At 51.0% G+C, this 22,715-nt stretch overlaps 1 protein-coding gene and 1 pseudogene across 1 annotated transcript in view; both read left to right on the forward strand.

Moving 5' to 3' along the window:
• Positions 1-22,715, forward strand: part of ANK2 (ankyrin 2) — a 281,207-nt gene that overhangs the window by 31,278 nt on the left and 227,214 nt on the right. The window contains 1 exon segment of the mRNA XM_025050926.1: positions 771-829. Within this exon segment, the coding sequence (XP_024906694.1) occupies positions 818-829 (12 nt within the window). The 5' untranslated portion in view covers positions 771-817.
• LOC112484626 lies at positions 17,221-17,339 on the forward strand (annotated as a pseudogene).

The following is a 22,715-nucleotide window of genomic DNA, read 5'->3' on the forward strand; positions in this document are numbered from 1 at the left end:
GCAGGTCACGAAGCTAAGTCTGTCTTCCCAAGCACTTAGGAATTCCAACACCAAAACGTGAACAAGAGCAGCTTAAAAATAGTTTCTCGGTTGGCAGTAGTTCAGGGACAAGCTAGAAAACTGTGTGACACGCACGGCCATGTCGGCACCCTGTGGCCTCGCTTTGCCTCAGGCTGCGCCATGCTGGTGAGTCAGACTCCTGTTGTCTGTGCCATACACTGGGGGTGCGTGTCACTGACCTCATGGTCCCAAGACTGCGCCCAGACGCACTCCGGGGACAGGCTCCGGGCCACTGCTTGCTGGGTGAAGGCCGGCCGGCTTCGCGCCTGTCTGAGCTGGTAGAACCTGCTCAGACACATGTGCTGCGGCGGCCGCGGGGGCCACACAAGTGCCTTTAAAGGCGCCTCTTCGGCCAGGCAAGGCCGGCTATGGGCTGGGTGCATCTCATCCAGGGCCGAACATTCGCTCACCAGGTGCGTCCTCACGTGCAAACCTGACTTCCTCCAACGTCGGCCAGGCGGTCGCCCCGACCGTCACTGCAGTGCGTCAAGATCGATGGACACCCGTAATTTCTTAAACGCTTCCTCTTGTCTGCATCGCTTTTCTATCTTCTCACCTACTTTGTTTCGCATACTTTTATGAGCTCTCAAAACGTTTGGACATTTTCTGTGTTACTCTGGCATTTATGATGGCGACAGCTTTTTCTTAACTAATTTACTGGTGCCTACTGAAACGACTTCAAACTCACATTCCCTTTTTTCTCCTTCCAGGTAAGTAGCTGGACGGGGCCATGGAGGAGTGACTCCCAGTGACAGCCATGCTGCAAAAGGTACTTTGGGCACTAATGTTACTGTGGAGGGGAGCCCGCAAAAAGATGCGAAGGCTGGAGGGTCACAAAATGCTATTTTGGTAAAAAAGCGTTTTTTGTGCGAAAACAGATTTGTAAATGTTAGAGCTTTAAGAACAGTAACGAGAATCATGATATATGATGGAACTTTTATTTCTGTGGTCTAGGAAGCTTTTGCTGGTGTTGCTTGGGAAGAGAAAGGTAAACTGATCATTTTGCCATCATGTTCATGGTGGGACGAGGGAGGCAGGGCGGACGTGCATGCAGCAGACACCGTGAGAACAGTGGCATTTGCGGCCAAGGTCACGTTGTGTTCTCTAAGGGCTTATGGCTTCTCGTCTGTGACCAAAACATCATCTTCAGAATTACTCATAAACTTGGTTACTGTCAGCTTGTCATTAAGGCAGTTTGATTCTGCTCAATCGAATAGATCACATCACTGTGCAGAAGTCTCTAGATTCTATTTACATGAAAAAAAATTCATAAATAAGGGGGAAGGAGCAAAGAAGGGAATGTCCTGCTCAAGGAAATAATGGAACATAGAAATTCTTGGGCTTAGATCTCTGTCACACACAGGGTTTGTGGAAATTGAGTTTTAGCAGCCGTGAATCTTCTTTATAAGAGCCTTCATTTTCTAGAAAAAATCCTTACGGCACTGTAGACACCATCGCGGCTGGTTACCGGGGAGACGGTTGCACTGAGAGCGATCCAGTGAGCCGTGAACGCCAGTGATCATGCAAAGACCTCCACGTTTTAGATGCTGCCAGCCCGCGCGGTCCTTTATGCCTGGCGGACAGTTCCTTCTGGCCGAGAGGGATGTCTGAGAATACTGAAAGAGAAGAAATCACCTTGGCTCCGGCATAAAGTCACAGTTTTAACTAATGTCGTGTTTTGCTTAGAAATTCCCTCAAAGACGTTAGAAACCTCAGGTCCCAGGAAGAGAAGTTCGAAAAGAGCTGATGACATAACTTCTCACGGTTTGGACTCTTTAGTGGCGTCATTTATTTGGTACACTTTCTCCACTCGCGGTACTCCTTTGGGTGTCGACTGAGACGTAGACGGTCGTATTCACACCGCCGGGAGCTGATTTCAGGAAGGGCAGACATTGCCTGGCTCCCGTGTCAGCATGATGCTGCATGCTCCCTAGAGGTGCCCGAGCGATGTCCACACAGGGGGCTCCTGTCCGCTCCGGGACGAGACGTGTGGTGGGCTTGGGGACTGCCGTCTCACAGAGGTCGCTGAGGTGCGAGAATGGAGGAACCCCCTTTTGCAGAGATCACCGTGCGCCGAGGCACAGACACCAGCGCCAGTACTCGGAAAAGAAGGGGGTTGCGGGCGGCAGGGCGCGGGGCCAGGGTGGGAGGCGGTAAGGAGCCGGGTTCGTGGAGAGTAGCCCTGTGAAATGTTGGTGTGTGGACGAGGGCGAGAGCGTCCAGAAGCTGGACGGGGCTGTAGGGACACGGCGTGGATGCTCGCCAGGACAGTGCAGAAGCGGGGAGCTGCAGGTGCGAGCTCGGGGGGAGTAGGGTGGGGGGTCGAGCAGGCAGTGCCGAAGAGGGTAGTCCCCCTCTCCGCAGACAGAGGGAGGGGCCCAGGACTCAGCGGGCATTTGGGGGTACCAGCAGTGGCCCTTGTTTTCTCTGTGAAGACATGCAGACACAGGAGCCAGTGAGGAAGGGTGACAAGAGGTTTGTGACAGGAGGGGACAGGTGCTCGGCCAGGAGGTCTCCCCCACCCCCGTCCCCTGAGGGAGCCCCTGAAGGCCCTGTGGCCTGGTGACTGCCCACACCGCCCTCCCTCTGGACACTAGGTGGCCAGAGGGCTGCCTCTGTGGGGCTCAGGCCACCAGGAGCCTCCTGCACTGAGGTAGGTGGGGCCTGGCTGCCTGGGGTGCCCCGTGGTGTCGCTCACTTTGGAAGTGAGGCCCAGCGAATGGGGCTTTGTGCATTCACCCAGGATCTGCTGCGCCCTGGGGAAGGAGCAGAGCTGACTTCTGGGCCGCGGTCCTGTCACCTTCCACTCAGGCAGGCGTCCCTGGATAGACTCAGGGTCTGTCTGTGAAGGCTTGTGCCGCGTCCAGGTGAGCGAGCCACAGAAAGGAGAGGGAATAATCGAAGCGGTCAAGATGGCATCCTTGGAGCCAGATGCAGCATTCACAGTCCCAGATTTTAAAAGCTTTTTTAGGGCTTCTCTGAATGTGTGGGGTTACTGGGAGAAAATAGCAAAGACTAAATTTTTCAGATATTAGGAAATAGAATACCCTGCATTGACACGATTCTCGATAATATGTGTATTTTTGTTTGCCTGCAACGTCAAAAATTTTTTATACTTCTGTGGTATCAATTTCTTATCTTTTTGTATAAATCAAATGTGACATTTGAGACATTTCCTACAGCGATGGAATTTTGACCCTTCGTTCTGACCAATAATTACAACATAATTTGCTTACATTTCTGTAATTGAAACTCTCAAGCTCTGTTTTCTGGAATGTTCCTTCCTGAAGAACATACATAATTAGGAATAATGATAGAATTAGATTTGTTCATCTTAATTCATTTAAGCATCACTAACCATCAAATCAAAATGGGAGCTCTCTAGTCTGTCGGCTAAATCTGATGGGCGTGCGCCCTCATAGAACTACAGTTGCGTTTTGCATGCAGTCCTTGGGGCCGCAGAAAAGAATCCTCTCGTTTCATCAGCTCCTGTTTTGTTCTGTTTTGGGCTAAAGCTGTTTATAGTTGGCGTGAAAACCCTTTTCCACCCTCACAGTGAAATAGGAAGAAAATAAAAACCCAGTAACCCAAAGCGCTATTGATTCTCCTTAAAGAGAAGAGCTGAGTCCCGGCCTGTGTTCGGCCGTGCCTAGCATCTGGGACCCGCCCTCTGGCCCAAGTCCCAGCGGCAGACGCCATGTGGACGGCGGGGTGCCGGGGTGGTGACTGGGCCCACTTCCCCAGGAGGCTTGCCTCCCTCTCCTGCGGGTCCACCACTTAATTTGTATGAGTTCCTTTAATTCTAGTGATGCTGGTAATTCTTTATCAGCTGCTGTCACTGTTGCTAGTCAGCTGGGGGTGCAGCCGCAGAGCTAGTGGGGTCACTGCCGCCACTGTACGCTCTGGTGTTTAACGCTTTGCAGGCAGATACGGAGCAGAGCGCTCCCCGCTCCAGGCAGTCAGGGCGCCTCCCACAGCGTGTGAGGGCACTGGCTCCGTCCAAGCCCCCCACTGGGAGGCAGAGTGGTGGGCACACAGGACCTCGGCCCCTGAGCATGAGGGACGAAGCTGGGGGACTGCTCAGAGGGACAGCCCTGCCTGCGTGTGGCTGGCCCTTTGCATTCAGGTCGTCCGCGGCTGCTCGGTGGTCCAGAGGGCTCTGTGGGCTCTGGCTCTGAGGGGGCTTCTGGGCAGCTCAGGGGTGCAGGTCTTTCTGGGGGAGCCTCTTGGGGAGCAGCTTTTGGCAGGGCGATGTCCAGCCTTTTAGGTCCACTACGTAGCACAGTGGGATGAGGCCCCGCTGAGTTCGTGCCCTCAAGGGACAAACGTGTGTTATTGTGCTGCGCAGCCTGACGTCTGTGAGGGGCCTGACATCTGTGAGGGGCTCATGGCCTCGGCCTGGGAGAGTGACATTGCAGACAGATGAAAAGAAGTTTTCCACGGCCCAGCTTAGATTTTTGGCAGAAATCCAAAGCACTGAGAACTCTCCAGGAAAATGGGTTGAACTCGGCAGATCTGCAGATATGCTCATTTCTACTCGGAGCAGTCAGGCAAACCAGAGACTCCAGAGGTACTGATGATGATCTTTTGTCTTTTCCACCTAAGAAGGAGGTCACGTTTGGAAGACGAGTAGCTACTAAGAGACTTTAGAAGCAACGTTTGAAAAATGTTGAAAGAAAAACCTGTATTTGGCCTTTTTCAAAAAACTTTTGATACCTGTTTGTGCTTCCTAAATAATTTATCATAATTAACAGAAGCTCAAGCCACATAGTTTATAATTTGAGGACTTTTGCTTGTTATTTGCTATTTGTCTCTTAAGTAAAAAAGTTTATTTCAGTATTTTTGTTTTTCTTGCTACTTATTGCTGTAGCTTCGTCATTACAAAATCAATTAATGCCATCAGTTTTCTAAGTATGTATCCATATGAGACAAATTCATTATTTACACTGTAGAAACACAGGCTGCATGGCAGTATGGGTAAACATATGCCAGAGAATAATTTATGGAAAATATTGGCATATATGACATGTACTGTCTTATCAATATTGACCTATAGTATATGTGCTATATTTGTTTGAACGTACGAATCGGTGGTCACGTGATCTTTCAGAACAAATTGTACAGAAATTTCAAGTTATTTCACCAAGTGCTAAATTCAAATGTACGTATTTTTAAATATTCCATCAAAAAATTTAAATCACACAAAACAGTAGAGAGAACTGACTTGCAGTGTGAATCCCCGATTTTTATATTTTATAATTTTTTCAGTTACGTTGGGCCGTTCATTACAAAATATCTAGTGGCTTAAAATAGACCGAAGAGAACGTCCAGTTTTAAGAGTGGACTGGTGGACAGAGAGCTTTTTAAAAAGAGTGAATACATGTGTATGCACTGAGGCGGAAAGGCGGCCCCTGCTCTCAGCAAGGCAGAGCAGACGCTGAGGATGAGAGGTTTTCTCAGTGTGGTGGTGCCTGATAAAAGCTTTTAAAGATAACGACAATCTCCATTTTAAAAGAAAAAGAGGTAAAAAGAGAAGGAGAGGGAGAGAAGGAATGAGGAAGAGGCACACGAGCTCCTTTTAAATGGCATATTTTAATGTCGAAAAATTGATTTCAGTCTGTGCTTTTAACTTAGTTTTATTTTCCTGAAGTGGTGTTTTTGATCAGGGTGAGTCTTTGAACAATACATTCTGAAAAATATATGTTCTTGGGTTTTCGCCTGTTAGATTATGGAGTCTGTGTTTGAGTTCAGGCCCTTGAATTCTCTAAGCCAGTGGTCCCCAACCTTCGTGGACCCAGGGGCCGGTGCTCCTGTGAGCATCGAACGCCTGATGGTGTGAGGCGGAGCTGAGGCGGTGACGCCAGAGCTGGGGGGGCCGCTACGCACGCAGACGAGGCTGCGCTCCTGGACCTGCCCCTCGCCTCCAGCTGTGCGGCCCGGTTCCGGACAGGCCACGGACAGCGCGGTCCGCGCCCAGGGGTGGGAGACCCCTGCTCTAAATGCTTCTGATGGCGGGGCGGGCTGCAGGTTGTGGCAGGAATACCGTGATAGCGCTGGTCGGAAAGCGACTCGGATCACGTGGAGCGCTTGGGAGAGTGGGGAGGGGGCGCCTCTCCTGCCCAGATCGTGGCCCCGGCGTCCCCCTGCGCTTCGCCGTCTGACAGGAGAAGCTGAGACACGCGGATGCTCTGAGTGCTGTGACCGCCTTCACCACGGCTGACGCGTGTGCCCTCCAAGTGACCATTTTGTTTCCTGTTGGAAGAACAAGGAGGAACATTCCTAAATCTTGGCTTCACTGAGCAAAATTGAGGGAATTTTAAAATTCGGTCCAGACCCCTCAATCATAAAGGGGGAAATCCCTGCTTAACTGCTTAGTCATGGTCAGTCGGAGAATGAGGGAGTCATATTTTCAGGCTGAGAGCTGCTTGTGCCTTGTCATTGGAACATACTGAGTGCCGTCTGGAGCATGGCCCCGAGTGCCGAGGGCTCACCGCCACACCCCCACGTTTACCTCTGCCGGTTGGTGGTTCTGTTTGTCGCTTTGCTTGGTAACTTAGTGGAATTGGTTTGATGAAAGGCTGTCTAGGTGATGAGGCGCCGTTTGCACCATCCTGGCTGTGGGAGTGGGGACAGTCTTCACCAACAGGGCCGAGAACCTTTCCCAAGCTGCACTTTTTCCTGGGAACAGGAGACCTGCCAACGACTAGAGTCTCATTTGCCTGATTATTTAAAACATATTGTATATAAAGCACTGTGCTTAGGGGTGTCATTTAAGACATGGCCATTTCCTAGTGACCGCAAACCAGGCGCCTGGTGTGGCCCCTCCCCCTCTCTGGAGCGTGACAGGGCTGAGAGTCCTAACCTTCTACCGTGGCCGTGGGTCTCTCTGGTGACGGCACCCATCCAGGAGCTTCCCTAGAACAGATGTGTTGCTGTCACCCAGGAAGCTTCAAGGGACAGAGGCCTCTGTGCAGGAACCGATACATAGGTGTGTGTTTCCTGAGACCTCCCCCACTGAAGTGCACATTGCATAACGTGGCTGTGCTGGAACACTAAAGACGGTGGCCGAGGTGGCTCGCCTGGTGGCCAGGGTCAGAGGTCATGGGAGTGCCTGATTTTGAGCAAAGATTTCATGAGGAGCTTACTTGAACTATCAAGGAGTGTTGAGGTTTGATGCTGACTTAATGCGTTAATTACTCCATATAGTTCAATTACTTCAATGTTGCATTTTAATCAGTTGTCAGAGCTCGAAAAATAGCTGTAATTGCAAACACCCGAACTCCAGGTCACTGCCACCAGCCTTGCAAAGCCCCATACACAGCAGCAGAGGAGCAGAGTTCTTATTTTAGGGTGGCATTTTTTTTCTAGATTTGTAAAGGACAAGTTGTTTTTAATGCTCCTTTACAAAAGAAAAAAATTATTACATAATGCTAAGATTATTTTCCTAACTGCAAGGAAAATAGTACCTCGAGTTCACTCTCGGAGAGGCACAGACTTAAATGTCACAAATAAATGTCACAAGTAAAGGCACACTTGCAGTCACGCCACGCGCCAGTGGGCACGTGATTGCGTTTTCACATTTTTGTATTTTGTCGTCTAATAACACTAGAGCTGAAGCCAGTCCCACTTGACACACAGCTCTAAACTAGTCATCAGAGAAATTGAGTTCATTTATATTTCAACATTTTAAGTAAATGCGGTAATGAATAGCATCGAAGAGCTATTTAAAATGTCTTAATGTTGTTGCTTTTTTGCCTTTTCAGATAAACTGGGGAAACAGTTGCGTTGCTACCACGTGCTTGGTAGTATGGGATTCCTTTTGGAATGAGGCTGATTATTAAGTGAATTGTTGTTACATTGTTTTAAATGAGCTTCTGTCTAATAAAATCCATCCCAACAAATAGCAAGCTCAACTAACACATGAAGTTGGGGAAAATAACGTGGACTAGATGTTTCTGAAAAGGAAAAAAAGGCTGTTTTTGCAAATGTGAATTAGATATTAAGCAAAAACAGTTTGTGCTCAAAAAATAGAATGTTCATTTAAATATCCCTAAAGACCAATTGCTGAAATGGGAACCAAAAATATTAACAATAACCAATCTCTTGAGTGAAGTTGTAAAAGAAATATTGGTCACTTTTGCCCTGTTGCTAAGCTTAGATATTGGAATTGAGAGGAAGGAAGAATTTGGAAAGTGACAGACTGGAACGCCCAAATTCTTGGAATTTGATTCGAATCGAAAGGAAATGATCTCTGAAATTCAGCACAGATTTAAAAATAATGATACTTCCAGTTGTGAAATATGTCACCCCACCTCTGTTTTAATGACTCAACGGACATTTCTATACCTCTTGCTGTAAAAATTCAAAGGATGATATATAAAAATGATTTTGCAATTAATTAGAAAGTTGAGTGTATACTGACATTTAAAAACCAAGAGCTTTTTAGATTTGTTGAAACATCTCCAGGAAGTGGAACCGCTAGTCCCTGGAGGACACTGTTTCTTGGACGACTAGTGTGTTCTGGCGGCCGAGGGGACAGCGTCAGAAGCTGACATACGGCCATTGTAATAATGGCCACGATGGAAAACAGCCAAGGTGTTTAATAATAAGGAAATTGTTTAGTAAATTTGGTACAACTGTGAAATGGAATATTATGCAGCCATTTAAAAATAGTTTACAAAAGAAATTTTAATGACATGAAAAATGCTCAGTATTTATTAACTAAAAAATTTAGGGTAAAAAAAGTGTATCCAGTATGCTCTAAACCGTAAAATCCATGTGCATAGAAACATGCAAAAGAAATAAATACATATCTGTCATAGAGGTTTTATCTGAATACTTACCATTTTTATTTACTTTTTTCTTTAATTAAATTTTTCTTACAGTGAACTTTTATTATCTTTTATAATGAGAAACTACATTTTTTTGAAGCTTACTGCTTCCAGATGTTCCTGCAAATTACAGTGGTGAAAATAATCATTATCAATAGCTTATGATAGGAGCTAGTTTTTTTCCTGAAACGTGTTGGGAAGAACAGAAGAAATAATGGAAAAATACCCCCGTTAGCCTGTGACTGGGGTCCCTGCTTCAGTTCACCCCTCAACTAGCATCACAGTCATAGAAAAATAGTATCCATCCATTTCCATCTGCCCTGGTACGCCATAGGACATTTTTAGAAGTATGTGTGCTTTTATTTTGTCATTAATAAAAAGACCTGTCTGCCTGCTGTGGAGCCCACTGATGATATGAATTATATTCTCAAGGAAGATTTTCACATGGTTGGAAGAAGATCATGGCTTAAGTCTGGCCGACCCTGCCAGTATGCACCTGACCTGGCCCTCCCAATGCCAATGGCCATGACAGAAGGTGCCTCAGAGGGGTTTCAGTCAATAGACTCAAAAGGTACAAGCGTCTGGTAAACACTTCGGCCCACCTGGGTGGGGGAACTGTGAAAGGCTGAGGGAGATCGTTTGGCAGGGTTTGCTGGCACAGCATATGATAAGTAGTTTAATTGCAGACATGGAGCAGGAAACGAGGCCCTTCCCTGGGCTCCGGTGACAAGCACGTCCCCCCACAGTTGGTGGGGACTCCGGCCACGAGGGGGGAAGGTTTGCGGGGACGCGAAAAGGAGGAGGAGGGATGGCTGTTGTCAGGGGCTCCTCCAGGCCGGTGTGTGAGGATGAAGAACAGGCTTTGGTGTCACACTGCTGTCCCAGGTTTGCTGTGGCAGAGATCAGCCACGTCGTGCAGTGGCGGGTGGCTGTCACCCCGGGTTCTCGCAATGATCTGATTTTGAGGGGGTTCCCGTTTAATTCTCTCTCCAGGCCACGTGTAACTCTGTGGAGGTAGAAGCTAGTGTGTAGGAAACCGCCCTGCGCAGAGGACCCTTTTCCGCAGGCCTCAGAGGTCTTGGCCAGGGCGGATGCGGCTGGTTTCCGTCCAGCAGAAAGGACGGTCCCAAACCTTTGAGGACGGGTTTGTACATGTTGGCGAAACCAGTTGAGCATTCAGCGTGTTGTTGTCGTCTCTGGGCAGGTTTAACCTGCACGAGCTCGTCGAGTAGCTATGTGAAGTCTGTGACGCACGTCGCCTCACTTCTGACCGGAGTCACGACTTTACCTGTTGAAAACGCTTTCGTCTGGACCCACATGCCTCGGCCATGCCGGCGGCGGTTTCGGCGTCCCCACGCCCCACGGCCGTGGCAGTGTGCTCGCCTGTCACCTGCTCCCCGGGGCTGGGGACCATCTCCTTGATCGTCACTGCTGCTTCCAGAAGCGTCCCTTCCGTGAAAGCACACAGACAATATTTACAGAAGCACCCACCTGGCTTCCTCGGACAGGTGTGTCCCGCGGACGTGTGGGCGGAAGCAGGACCCCCGCGGCGGTCCGTCCCGTGGCCACGCTCGCATCTCTCGGTGCCCCGCGGTCACCGCCCCATCACACTCACTGGGGACTCCTCGGCACCGTGCACCGGGCAGACGCATCCAGGTCTGAGGAGGGTCCCGCTTCTGCGCCCTGTCATAGGGAGACGTGGCTTCGCCCGTGAAACAGTCCAGATGGCTCTCTGGCCTTCCAGAGCAGCGGGCTGAGCCGCGCCGAGCGGCGGGAGCTGGGCTCGGCGCCCTCAGACACGCGCCCTGCTTTCCCAGGAAGGCGCCTGTGAAGTTAAGCACCTTCTGACTTTCTAATCGTCCTGTAGGTTCATTTCGATGAAAATAAGGAAATTGATATACGCACTTTTGGGAAATATCAGAAAAGAAATTGCTGAAGGGTGGGGTCAACTGAGGAACATATTTTCAAGTTTTAAAATAATGATTACATTTGCATTTCCAAATGGTTGAGAATAATAGAGAAAAGGATAATGCATTGGACTTCAGACCAAAACAGTTGCTGTTTTTTTAACTAGCTTTCAAAGTAATTATAATTGACAGGAAATGTCTTTCACTTTCCTAAGCTGATACAATTAGGAAATGTTTTAAATGGGAAGATAATATATTCTAATGACATTAGTATTTATGATGGAAAACACAGATGGCACTGTGAGATAGTTCTGTTGTCAACCATTAAAACATACATTTTTCTTAAAACACCTGAGACAGAACGTTTTTGGCACTAGTAAGAGTGACACGGGTTGAATTGCGTCCCCCCCACGCTGAAGTCCCAGTCTCCATTACATCAGAACGTGACCGCATCTGGAGATGCCTCTGAAGGGATAATTACATCATGAGGTCGCCAGGGTGGCCCTGCGTGTGTGCCTGGTGTCCTGACAGGAAGCGATCAGGGTGCAGACATGCACAGAGGGACGAGTACGTGAGGCCATGGGGAGGCCTCGGGAGAGCCAGCCGGCCCACGCCTGGTTCCCAGACGCCCGGCCTCTGGCGCCGTGGGGAAGTAACTTGGTGTTTGAGCACCTGGTCCGGGAGCTTGTTCGTTGGGTTCAAGGCCGAGCGGGACGAGCACGCGTACTGGAGCCTGTGGGTGGCCGACGTGGACTCCCCAGTCAGAAGTCAGTCAGCCCTTCTTTTGGTCACAGTCAGCTTTGGGTCTAGGGCGTCCCTGGTTGGCACCACCCCGTGCCCCTCGGTGCGTGAGCAGCTGCTGTCCTGTGCACCCCTTAGCCGGACTTCTGTTGCATGTGCCGACTGAGGCCGCTCTGTGGGGATCGGAGCCTGCTGGTGGCCTGACGAGTGTGCACCTGCCCCTGTCCTCACAGGACACGTGGTGCTGACCTTAGTTCTGGTTTCTGTCGTGGCCACATGGGTGACAGCTGGCTGGCCCAGCTCGTCCCTAAGAGGGCCTCAGTTTCTTAACCGCAGATGACTAGCCTCTGGGTGAAGTTGGGTGACAGGCCTGGTGGTGCTGCAGTTGCCCCCAGCGCACACTCGGCCCCGGTCTGTGGTGACACAGAGCTGACGGTGGCCTGGGCGGATGGCCGGAGCATGTGCTGGGAGAACTCGGCCCCGTTGCCGTGAGCGGGGTGCCGCCCAGGGAGCAGGCCGACCCCGGAGTGGCGTGCTGGCCCGGGCTGTCCTCCGGCAGAGCGACGGCATCTGTGCCCGCCACGCGGGGTGAGCGGGCGGTGCAGAGGGCATGGTAGAGCGCTGGGAGCAGATCCGAGCGGGATGGGGCTCACCTCGTGGTCATCGTCCCATTTTTGGGAAGCAGTCCCGTGCTGGCCCACAGCCACCTGTGAGACCCAGGCAGGGATCAGCTGGGGCGGAGAGGCCAGTCTGCATTGGACTTTGGGGACAGTGGGAGCAGAAGGCTCAGAGTGTAAAGGGCCACAGCAGGAGTCACAGTGGTGTCTCCAGGCATCCACAAGTGTCAGGTGGCTGAGGGCCAACCACAATGAGGGAGATGGACAGAGCGCCCATGGGCTTGGCCACCCATGGGGTGGCGTGTGGCCCGGCAGGGCAGACATCTGGTGCTGGTGAGGGTGCTCCATCCGCCTGCCGCTGGTAGGCACTCAGGGGCCACCTGGAGCCCTGCGTGTGGTGGGGAGAGGCCGGTGCCGGTGCCCCGAGCCTTTTGGAAGTGGCCAAGTGGTGGCTGCATGGACAGGCTCTGACCAGCTGAAGTCGGGAGCACACTGGGTGGCGTGTGGCCCGGCAGGGCAGACATCTGGTGCTGGTGAGGGTGCTCCATCCGCCTGCCGCTGGTAGGCACTCAGGGGCCACCTGGAGCCCTGCGTGTGGTGGGGAGAGGCCGGTGCCGGTGCCCCGAGCCTTTTGGAAGTGGCCAAGTGGTGGCTGCATGGACAGGCTCTGACCAGCTGAGGTCGGGAGCCTGCGCCTTGCAGAGCTGGTCCCCCCAGGACTCACCTGTCGGAGCTCAGGCAGCAGTCCTCGGGGACTCAGGAAGCCACAGCTGGTGACAAGCTTGCTTGCACACCACTTATGTGCAGCTCGAAGAGTCTCACCTTCGACAGTTCCGGGAAGGCGCCTCCCCTTGAAATCACCACAGGTGGTCTCATGCCTCGCTTAGGGAACCAAGTGTAGTGCCACCAGATGGCGTCCCACACGGATTCCTGTCCCCAAGCCTGGTGTCTGTAAGGATCGTAACAGGAGCTACATGTTTTTTTACAATGAAGCAAAATGAAGTTGTACTGGTTTTTGGGAGTTTCGAAAGCAAACGATGAAAGCTCGTAGCAGCTCCAAAACACGTAGGAGCCGAAGATCTGGTTTCACGCATCTCGCCAGACTGCAGACTGCAGAATGCCACAGCGTCCGTGTGGCCAAGAGCTAGTCATTTGTCAGGGAGTGTTAGTTTGTTGTTTAAGTGCACAGGTGGCGTTCTGGAAATGACGTTACCTGAGAATGGCTGGGACAGGCAGGCTTAGCCCAGAGGAGGGGACACGCATGCAGGGCAGGGCCAGGGGGATGCGGGCCGCTCGCGGCTGTGGAACAGACTCCGTGCAGTTCTGGAGGGCGGCTTGTGGCCAGCCTGTGGAGGGCAGGGGGAAGGCTGGGTTCAGATCTGCAGGAAGTTCTTAGCCGGCATTTTCTCCAAATGGAATGTGATTGTCTTGGGCAGTGAGGCGCTCGAGGTCTTTGGTGACACTGGTGACAATGGCAGAGCCCTGTGGAGGCGCCCCTGCTCTTAGGGGAGGTCGGACCCTCGTGAGCCCAGACGACCCGGCTGTCCTGGATTCATGTCCCCCGTGGCCCCATAGCTTCCTGTCCTTCGTTTTATCCAGGACAGTCCTCTATGGTCCCTAGTCCCTCTCAGCGTCTGTTTTCAACATTTGCGATACTCCTGCGGTGTCTGGTTATTGATCCCACCGTCACTTCTCTTCCCATCCTGAACGGTGGCTGTCAGCCCACCTCCTTCCTCGCTGTTGACCGTGATTATTGCTTCATGTTTTGTTAAACACACACTTGTAGATTAGGAAAACGATGTAAAGTGACGTATGACAAGGGCACTGGAGGTCCGGCGGCGATCAGAACGGCAGCGGGCCCTCGCCCGCGTTTGCGCTCACGCGGAGGGCCCGGCGGAGGCTGGGCGCGGAGGAGCCGCAGAGCAAGTGCGCACCGCGGCCGTGGCGGGGGCGGAGGGTTCCGTCTGGTCAGTGGGACGACGGCCAGACTTCCTGGTGAGGTGACGTCTGAGTGACGTCTGGAGGAAGCATGAGAACAGTGTGGACGGGGAGCAGAGAGCATCCCACAGGTGGGGACCTGTGGGCACGATTCCTCCTGGTTCCAGGCGTGAGCAGGGGACGGAGCAGAGGCCACAGTTGGAGTGAGTGCATGTGTGTGATCACGTGTGTGGCTGTGACTGCGAGTGTGTGTGACCGCATGTGTGACCACGACTGCGTGTGTGACCACGCGTGTGACCGTGTGGCGTGAAGCAGTTATAGTCGTTGCTCTATCATGCTCTGGGAGGAACGGCTGTCCCCTAGTCCCCGTGCCCCTGGTGGCTCTGTGATATGTTTTCAGCGCCTGGGACAGCTCTGGTATGAGGCGGTCTGGGACAGGATGAGCCCTGCCACTTACTGGCTGGGTGGCCTTGTTCTGTCCTTTTGGGACTTATTCTCTTTGTCACCGTTTCCTGGGCTCTAAGTGAGGGTGACGACCGTATCTACATCGTAGTTTGAAACAGAATGTTAAATGAATCGATATGTTAGAGCAGCGAGAATAGTGCATGATCCACAGTGAGTGCTAATTTAAAAGTTTATTTACTAATTCCCCAAATCGTGTGTTTCCTCTTGGCCAAAATATCTCATAGAACCACATAGCTGACTGTGCAGAAGAGATCGCCCACAGACCTGGGGCCATTCCGTCCTTACACGGCTGCCCTCGGTGAGTGAGGGTCCTTGTACTTTTCTGGGAGAAACCAGAGGTCCTGGTGACCAGTGACTTGTCCCCGGTAGCTCACCTGCCGGCGGATTAAAGGTGAGCGAAAGATGGGACTGAGTGCCCGTCTCCAGACCCCTGCCGCAGACCTCCGTCCGGTCACCCTGGCTGTGTCTTTCTGGCGTTCTGCCCATTGGGGTGAGGAGAGTCACCACGTGGGAGTCAGGGACTCGGGGAGGGCATCAGACCCTCGCTTGTCTTGCTCTGCTGGGAGGAGCTGTGTTCCAGCAAACTCAGTTTTTTCTCTTTTTGTATAAATTTTTGTTTCCCCCAGAGTGGCATATTTTAAGCAATGTTTTGGTCCCGGGAAAAGCAAGTTAAAAACAAAACCAAAGAAACAGAAAGAATACGTTCCCATGGAAACAAGGGAGGTTACTGGCTATTCTGGTCGGTGAGACAGCGCCACCTCGTGGAGTTTTTAGGCAGCTGCGCTCAGAAAGGAGAGGCGGCAAGAAAACATGGGTGGAAACGCTGAAATCAACCACGGGGCGCCGTGGGCCGATCCATCCTCTAGTCGCAGGGTATGGCGTCTGCGTCCTGTCCCGGTCCCCGCCATAGCCCCAGAACTGCTTATAGTAGGTGTCCCAGCTCCTGGGGTAAAGTTACTTTGCTAACATTTGGTGGAAATTGAACCAAGTGTTTTTTAAAACCAAAATAAGGCCCGTGGAGATATTTTCATGGCTAGTTCGGCAAATCTTGAGAATGGCAAGCTAGTCAGGAGAAACGGGAAGCTAGTGGGCATGTTAACCAAGTCAAATTCAGAAGACTGAACTGAAAAAACATCAGGGAACAGTCCATTCTTTGAAATTTAAATTTTATTTTAAAATTGGATATTAATTACAATGATTCAAAATTCAAAAAGTACAAAAAAGGCATACTGTGAAAATCCTCCCTCCCCGTCTCTGCCTTCTGGAAGCCACCAGTGCCCCCTCCCCCAGCCCTCCTGAGACTTCTCAGATGTTTGCCAGCAAATACACTGTTCTATAAAATTGTGCCTATTATTATAAAGAGCAAAATCTGATGTAAAACCTAGAGTTGTCTCTACTTTCGTATCAATGGCAGTGCTTTCTTATTGGCAAAATTCCTTTTAGTACTTCCTGGATTATGTTTAAACGGCAGTTATATGTTGATTTCTTCAGTTAGTTAAGATAAATTTATATTTGCATGTAAATCATTCACACAGATTCTTAGAATGTTGGTTGACAGGTTCACTGGTTGTCAATGTCCACCGGGTCATTACTGGCGCCTTAGTAATTTTCTGGGATCATATCAGCAGAAAGAGAAACACAGTTACAGGCATTTCTCCTCATAAATGCCCATTTGCCTATTACCAGGCCAGTTTTTGCCTAATTTCTTTATTTTGCTATTAAGAAAATGATAGGGAGACGCAAGTCATTCTTAAATACTCTTGTGAGCCTGAAACTTAGCTAGAGATGGTGGAAATCACCTAATAATTATACAGAGCTTTTGTGGGACCAGTTCTACCTGGGGACACAAATAAAGGAGCCAGTGACATCTGGAAGTTTGGCTGACACACACAGGGAATATCTAATTACTTTAAAAAAATGACTGACACCAAATCAGCTTTCAGTATTTGCTTACAATGAGAAGTGATGTCATTAGCATTTTTCGAACGCTCCCAGATGCTGGTGGCGTTGTAAGAAAATCAGGACCCCATTAATGTCATGTGCTGGGGCTTGGACTGTGACAGATGCTAGCTGGATAACTGTCATGGGACCTCATTTAGCACAATAGCCTCTGAATCGTACCTACAGTGCGAGCTCGGTGTTTACACTTCAAACAGAGCAACCAAAAGCAAGGCATCTAATGAAAGTCCTTGAACCTTTCTTTGGTTTGTTTTTACATGGAAAAGCAGCATTTCTGGTTCAGACATCTGAAGTCGCATTGATTTGTCCCTCAGCCAACGTTCCGTCTTGGGGAAAGCCAGCCGCACAGGGCTTCTTAACGTCGGGCGCCAGGCACATGGCCCTCTGTGTTCTGGACCCCAGACCTTCCATTCCTCTTCCACTCGAGCTGCAGAGCCATGGTGTGCAGGGTGCCTGGTCCCCCCGCCGTGCTGCTGCCCATAAGACGCTGCATTCATAAAGGCTGGGAGGACATGCTGGAAAATCGTCAGAGGGTCAGAGGGTTTGGGCTGCTTTGTCATGAAAGTTACGAGTGCATCTTGAGGATGTTTATATTCTTGATTTTATATAATACTCTTAAAATCACATGGCACAATAGTTAATAACATGAGAAAATGTGCTTGTTATTTTGTTGAGTGAAAAAGCATATTAAAAAGAACATGAGTCTACAGCCACGCCACCCCAAACAAGCCAGATCCTGTCTGATCTCGGAAGCTAAGCAGAGTCGGGCCTGGTTAGTACTTGGTTGGGGGATCACCTAGGAAGACCAGGTGCTGTAGACGTAAAAAATAAAAAATAATGGATTGTAAGCTGACAAGGTCCTTGCAATCTGTGAGGTCAACCAAGAATTGCCTCACCTAAAAAATTTTAAGAAAGAACATTAAAAAAAAATATGAACTATATTTACCTAATTTGATTAAAAAGATGTAAATATATAGTATATATGCACTGGAAAAAATGGAAACCTATACGTGAAAATTTTGATAGAAGTTTTTTCTGTGCTTCAGTTTCTTCATTTTAACAATGAGGATAATGACAAGACCTGTTTCACTGGGTTCTGATGAAGATTAAATAAAATAATCCCTATAAAATGCGAGAGCACATCTGGCACAAACGGTGGCTGCCATTGTTTCATTGCTATGCTAGTGTCGCGTAGATGATTATTCTATAGATTTACTTTCTTTTGTTTCATTTGTTTCCTAATTTTCTATGATCGATATCTTAACTTTATGATTGTTATTTTAAAAATACATTATTGACTTTTAGGATTCTTTTTAGCTTCCAGACTCTGCCATCCAAACACTAGAGGGCTGGATAGCCTGGCGTCATCCTTCCGTGGGGACACACTGGTGTGGCGGGTGACCGTGACAGAGCGTTGTCCTCTCCGGGAAGCTGCGCGTCAGTGGGCGGGGCTGTGCTGGCCTCACTGATTTCGGTCTCCGTGTCTTAGGCTTTTCCAGTGCCTGGTCGGTGCTCAGGAAGCATTTGTTGAATGAATGAACGTTAAGGATCTGTTCAAAGCAATTCATGGTCGCTTAGTACTTTGTGGCTTCGTTCCATGCGTTGTGTCGTTTACCGGCATCACCCCCATTTTACGCATGAGCAAGCAGACTGCCACACACTAAGCGGGGTGTCGCTGGCCAGCACTTGAACCCCGGTGCTCTTACTAAGGGGTGCTGCTCCCCAGAGAGAAGTGAGGGAAACGAGCCAAGGAGTACTGGGTGGGGAGCCGCACCAACGACATGGGGCTTTTTCGATTTATTGGGATTTTAAAAAATGAAACCGAGGTGCACGGAACAGTCCGCGGTGCAGCCAGCGTGTGCTTGGTGGGCCGGCGCGGGGCAGACCCGCGCTGGACCCGTCCCCAAACCGTCAGCATTTACGTGGACTTCAGTTTCATATTTATTTGCCAATCTTGCTATGTTCCCTTCCATCCCTAAAATGAAACTGAGACAACAATGTTCTCCTAATTTCCTGCGTGCCATCGTTTCCAGGGGGGTGAGCTTTCTAAGCCGACTGCAGTTCCAAGTATCTGCGACAAGACGGGTTGCTAGATTGAGCTCGTTCACCTGCCGACCATGCAGACGGCTGAACCTGGTGCCCACGTTCGCAGCCCTCACTTCCTGCGCGGGGGGTGGCGGGCTGGGTCCCGCAAGGACCCGGAACAGAGCAGATTAAGTGGAGGGAGGGGCCTCAGCAGCTGGCTGGCTCTGCGTGTCCTTGCTCCCGGGCGCCGGTCTCAGCCGTGAACCCCGAGAGGAAGTGCGTTGTCTGGAAGGGCTGTTGCTATGCTGGGACAGCCCCCCACTCGTGACGCAGGCAGCCTCACCTGACGGGTTACCCCTGCGCTGGAACAGCGGCTGGGAGAACTCGGAGGCGGGGAGACCAGGGCACCCTTCTCCCCCATCTGTTCGTGGTCGCGTGGACACTGCGTGCGGCAGAGCCCTAACCGGAAGCGAGGTGGCCAGGCGCCAGTCCCGGCTCCCGCCCTGGGATCCGCCTCCTGGTCTTCACCGTGGGGCCGCCGGGCATCCAAGAGCCCTTCTGGCTCCAAACCCTCCTAACGTCATTGTGCATCAGACGTGTGTGTCCACAGACGACAATGTCAGCGCTCACCAAGTATCACAGAAATGACAGAGAAACGGGGTCTGTGTGTTTTTGAGTCCCTCCTGCTCCTTGCTTTGCTGTAAACATCTGGGATGGAGCAGGGCTGGCGGAGAGAGGAGATTACTGTGAGAGAATGTAATTTAATTTATTTTCTGGCGTTCTGGCGTAATAAATTAAATTACTTTTAATTAGGAAGGCTGAGCTGGTATTCAGTACCAGGCTTTATGGAGTCAAATCCAATTTGTGTGCCACGTGATCTAGTCGACTGCGGGATGTGGAACAGGAACGGGTTTGGTGACCCTGGGTAGGAGGTGTGGGTGAATCTTGCAGAGTTTTCAGTCTGCTGAGCTAAGGTGCGCTTTGTAGGGACTAGAGGTCACCTGTCTGAGGGCCGTCTGTGTGGAGGTCAGCGTCCCCCCCAGCGTGGAGGTCAGTTTCCCCCAGTGTGGAGGTCAGCATCCACCGCCCCCCAGCATGGAGGTCGGCGTCCCCCTCAGTGTGGAGGTCAGCGTCCCCTCCAGTGTGGAGGTCAGCATCCCCCCCAGCGTGGAGGTCAGCGTCCCCCCCAGCGTCCCCCCCAGCGTGGAGGTCAGCGTCCCCCCCCAGCGTGGAGGTCAGCGTCCCCCCCAGCGTGGAGGTCAGTCTCCCCCAGCGTGGAGGTCAGCGTCCCCCCCAGCGTGGAGGTCAGCATCCTGGTGGCCCTGTGGGTGTGGTACGATGCGCCTTTGTGGTGGCCTTTTCCCGCCTGGCAGGGATGGCACACTGCAGCTGCTGGTCTGTCACACCGTCTCACCACGGGCCACAGTGCTTTCCTCTCCAGGTGATAAACTGAGGAAATGATTTTCACAGTTGACGGACCTGCCTAACAGTGGCTGGAATTGTCTGTTAATTTGGAGTTTTTAAAAACCGCAAACATCCTACTTTTTTGTGGTCAGGATGGTGGGACGTTGTTGTAGCGATACCTAACCGGCCCCCTTCGCTCTCAGAGTCTCCGGCCTTGCGTCGCCGCCAGGTCTGTCATCCCCTCCTGTCATTGGGTCCCGAGGGGGTGATGCCTGAGGGCCAGGAGCAGGGTGGTGGCGCCTGTGAGTTGGGGAGTGAGTCCAGGCTTAAGGTCTGACAAAGGAACGAGCAGACTGGCTGGTTTGCCGTGAAGATGGCGGGGCAGTTAGCACGGAGTGAAAGGCTGGCTCGTGGGGACGTCAGAGGCAGGGAGAGGTGACCCAGCCTGGGTGGACGGCGCCCTGCCTTCGGGGAGAGTGTGGTCGTGTGGCAACTGTCCCTCCCAGGGCGAGTGCCTTTCAGCGAAAGGGCCGTCACTGAAGGAGGCAGTGCTGTGGTGAGTACTGTTGCTCTCAGAGCGAAAGCGAGATGGCCAGGGTCCTGCACAGATGTCACCTCCCGTTGACCAGCTGGGTACCAGTCAGAACGGGCTAGGTTGAACTGAGTCACAGAGAGCCCCAGACTCAGTGACCAAAAGCCACAAAGGCGTCTCTTGCTCATTCACTTACGTCTTGGGTTACTGGGGACCGTGGCTCCCACCGCTGTCACTCAGAGCACCAGGCTGGCAGAGTGTCTGCCACCTGGATGCTGTTGGACGTGACATGGTGACACGGGGACTGATGGTGAAGTTCTCTGTGGGAGAGGGAATGTCTCTGCTCACACTTCAGTGGCCAAAAGAAGGAAGTTCAGGACAGGGCAATGCCACTTGTGCCAGGAAGACAGCCACAGTGTTGGCAGACAGCAGCCACCTCACCCAGGAAGGGCAAGTCATAGTTCTGACGGTTATTTAGTGTCACGATTTTCAAAGTGACAGGTTAAGGAAAAGGGCATAATGACTAAAGACAAAGTTACCTAAGGAGTCGCAGGGTTAGGGCCGTCTGGGTTAGGACTGCCACCTGTGACAGAGGGGCACACGGTGTGGCTGCGGGGGTGCTGCCGAGATGCACCGAGAGCAGCGGCCTCAGGAGCTCGCGTTTTATTTCTGAAAATATCTATGAACAGCAAATGAGTCTACTTGCTTTGTAAAGCACCGGAACCGTGGGGGACGCAGGGCGCCCCTCCCCCAAGAGTTCAGTCCAGCTCTGGTTTGAGACATACACGCTATGTCATACGGCCCTTCCACCGAGATGGCCCAGGTCACAGGTGAGGGACGGCCAGCCTGGGCGCATGCAGGTGGTTCTGCGGGCCGCTCCCGCCTTATCAGGGCAGTGGGAGTCGGGGGCACCCCGTGCGTGACCCCCCAGAGGCGCCGCGTGGCCGTGGGCGTGGACGGCGTCCCTCCGCGGGGGACTGGCGCCTTCAGTGCGGCCTGCCACGCGTCCGGGCGCTGACCCGGCTCGCACGGGTCGGAACCGAGGTGGGAACGGCGGAGGGCTGCTAGGGTCTGTGCCTAGTGCTGCTGCTTGGCGCTTTCCCCCGGCCCACGGCGCGTGGGATGCCCCGTGAGCTCCTGGGTTGCGCGGTCGCCAGGCCACCTTGTGCGTCGTGGGCGGCGGAACTGCTCGCCCCTCCTCCACCACCCTCCACTATGGGGTGCGAAGCGGGTGGGGACCTGGCGACCGGTGCGGACCTGGCGACCGGCGCCCACACCTTAATGGAAACCTTTGCTTTGAGATCTTGCCGTCAAGGTGCTTGCAGTTTGTTCCGAGTTTTCAGGAAGTGACTAAATTATTTCACTATATTTTCATAACCCCGAAATATGGAGAAGAGAAGCATGCAGGCATCTGGAAAAGTTGTTACTAGTGAAATGTCCACTAATAAACAGGAAGGTGATGTGTTGCCCTACGGCCAGACAGACAAATGTTACGTGGTCTCTGAAAGTGATGTTGCACGTATTTCTTGACATAAAAAGTTGGATATTATAGGAAAAATAATAGTTATAAAGAAGTCTGTATAATCTGTTTTTATAAGATGCCTACAGGGATATCAATCAAAATATTTACAGTATTCATTCCTAAGTATTTTTACTTAATTTGTACGCCCTTGTGCATTTTTTTAAAGGTTTTATGCTGAATGTGGGTTATTTTTATAACTAGCATGTATATCTTTTAAAAAGTCATAATTTTTTCTAATATTTAATTAATAAATGAAAAGAAAACAAATGACGTGATTTCTATGTAAATTTGTTTTCTTTCTAGTTTTTTTCTGAGGTTTTCTTATACTTGTCACTGCCAGTGAGTGAGAATTAGTTTCCTCCTTTACTATTTGAGAATGTAGCTTGGTTTTTTCCCCAAAGATGGCTCTTTCTATTTAAGAGTTTCACCAGTTATGTGCTGGTAAATGTTTAAGAGCCAGCTCTGCAAAAAATTATATGTATATTTATAAATTTTTGATAAACTTTAATTACATAAAGGATACACAGTTATGTGAAAGCAATGCAATTTACAAGCGATAATAAAACAGGAAATACTCTTTGCCTAATTGATTATCACTAAATGCTGTCATTATTTTTTGCTGACTGCGTGTGTCCGCGGCCGGCCTGTGGTCACCGTCCAACCACGATTGGACACAGCGAGTGGCATCCCATTTCACAAACTCTTTTCCCAGTC

This window comes from Pteropus alecto, unplaced genomic scaffold, assembly GCF_000325575.1.
Source record: "Pteropus alecto unplaced genomic scaffold, ASM32557v1 scaffold17, whole genome shotgun sequence".
In the NCBI taxonomy this organism is placed as follows: Eukaryota; Metazoa; Chordata; class Mammalia; order Chiroptera; family Pteropodidae; genus Pteropus; species Pteropus alecto.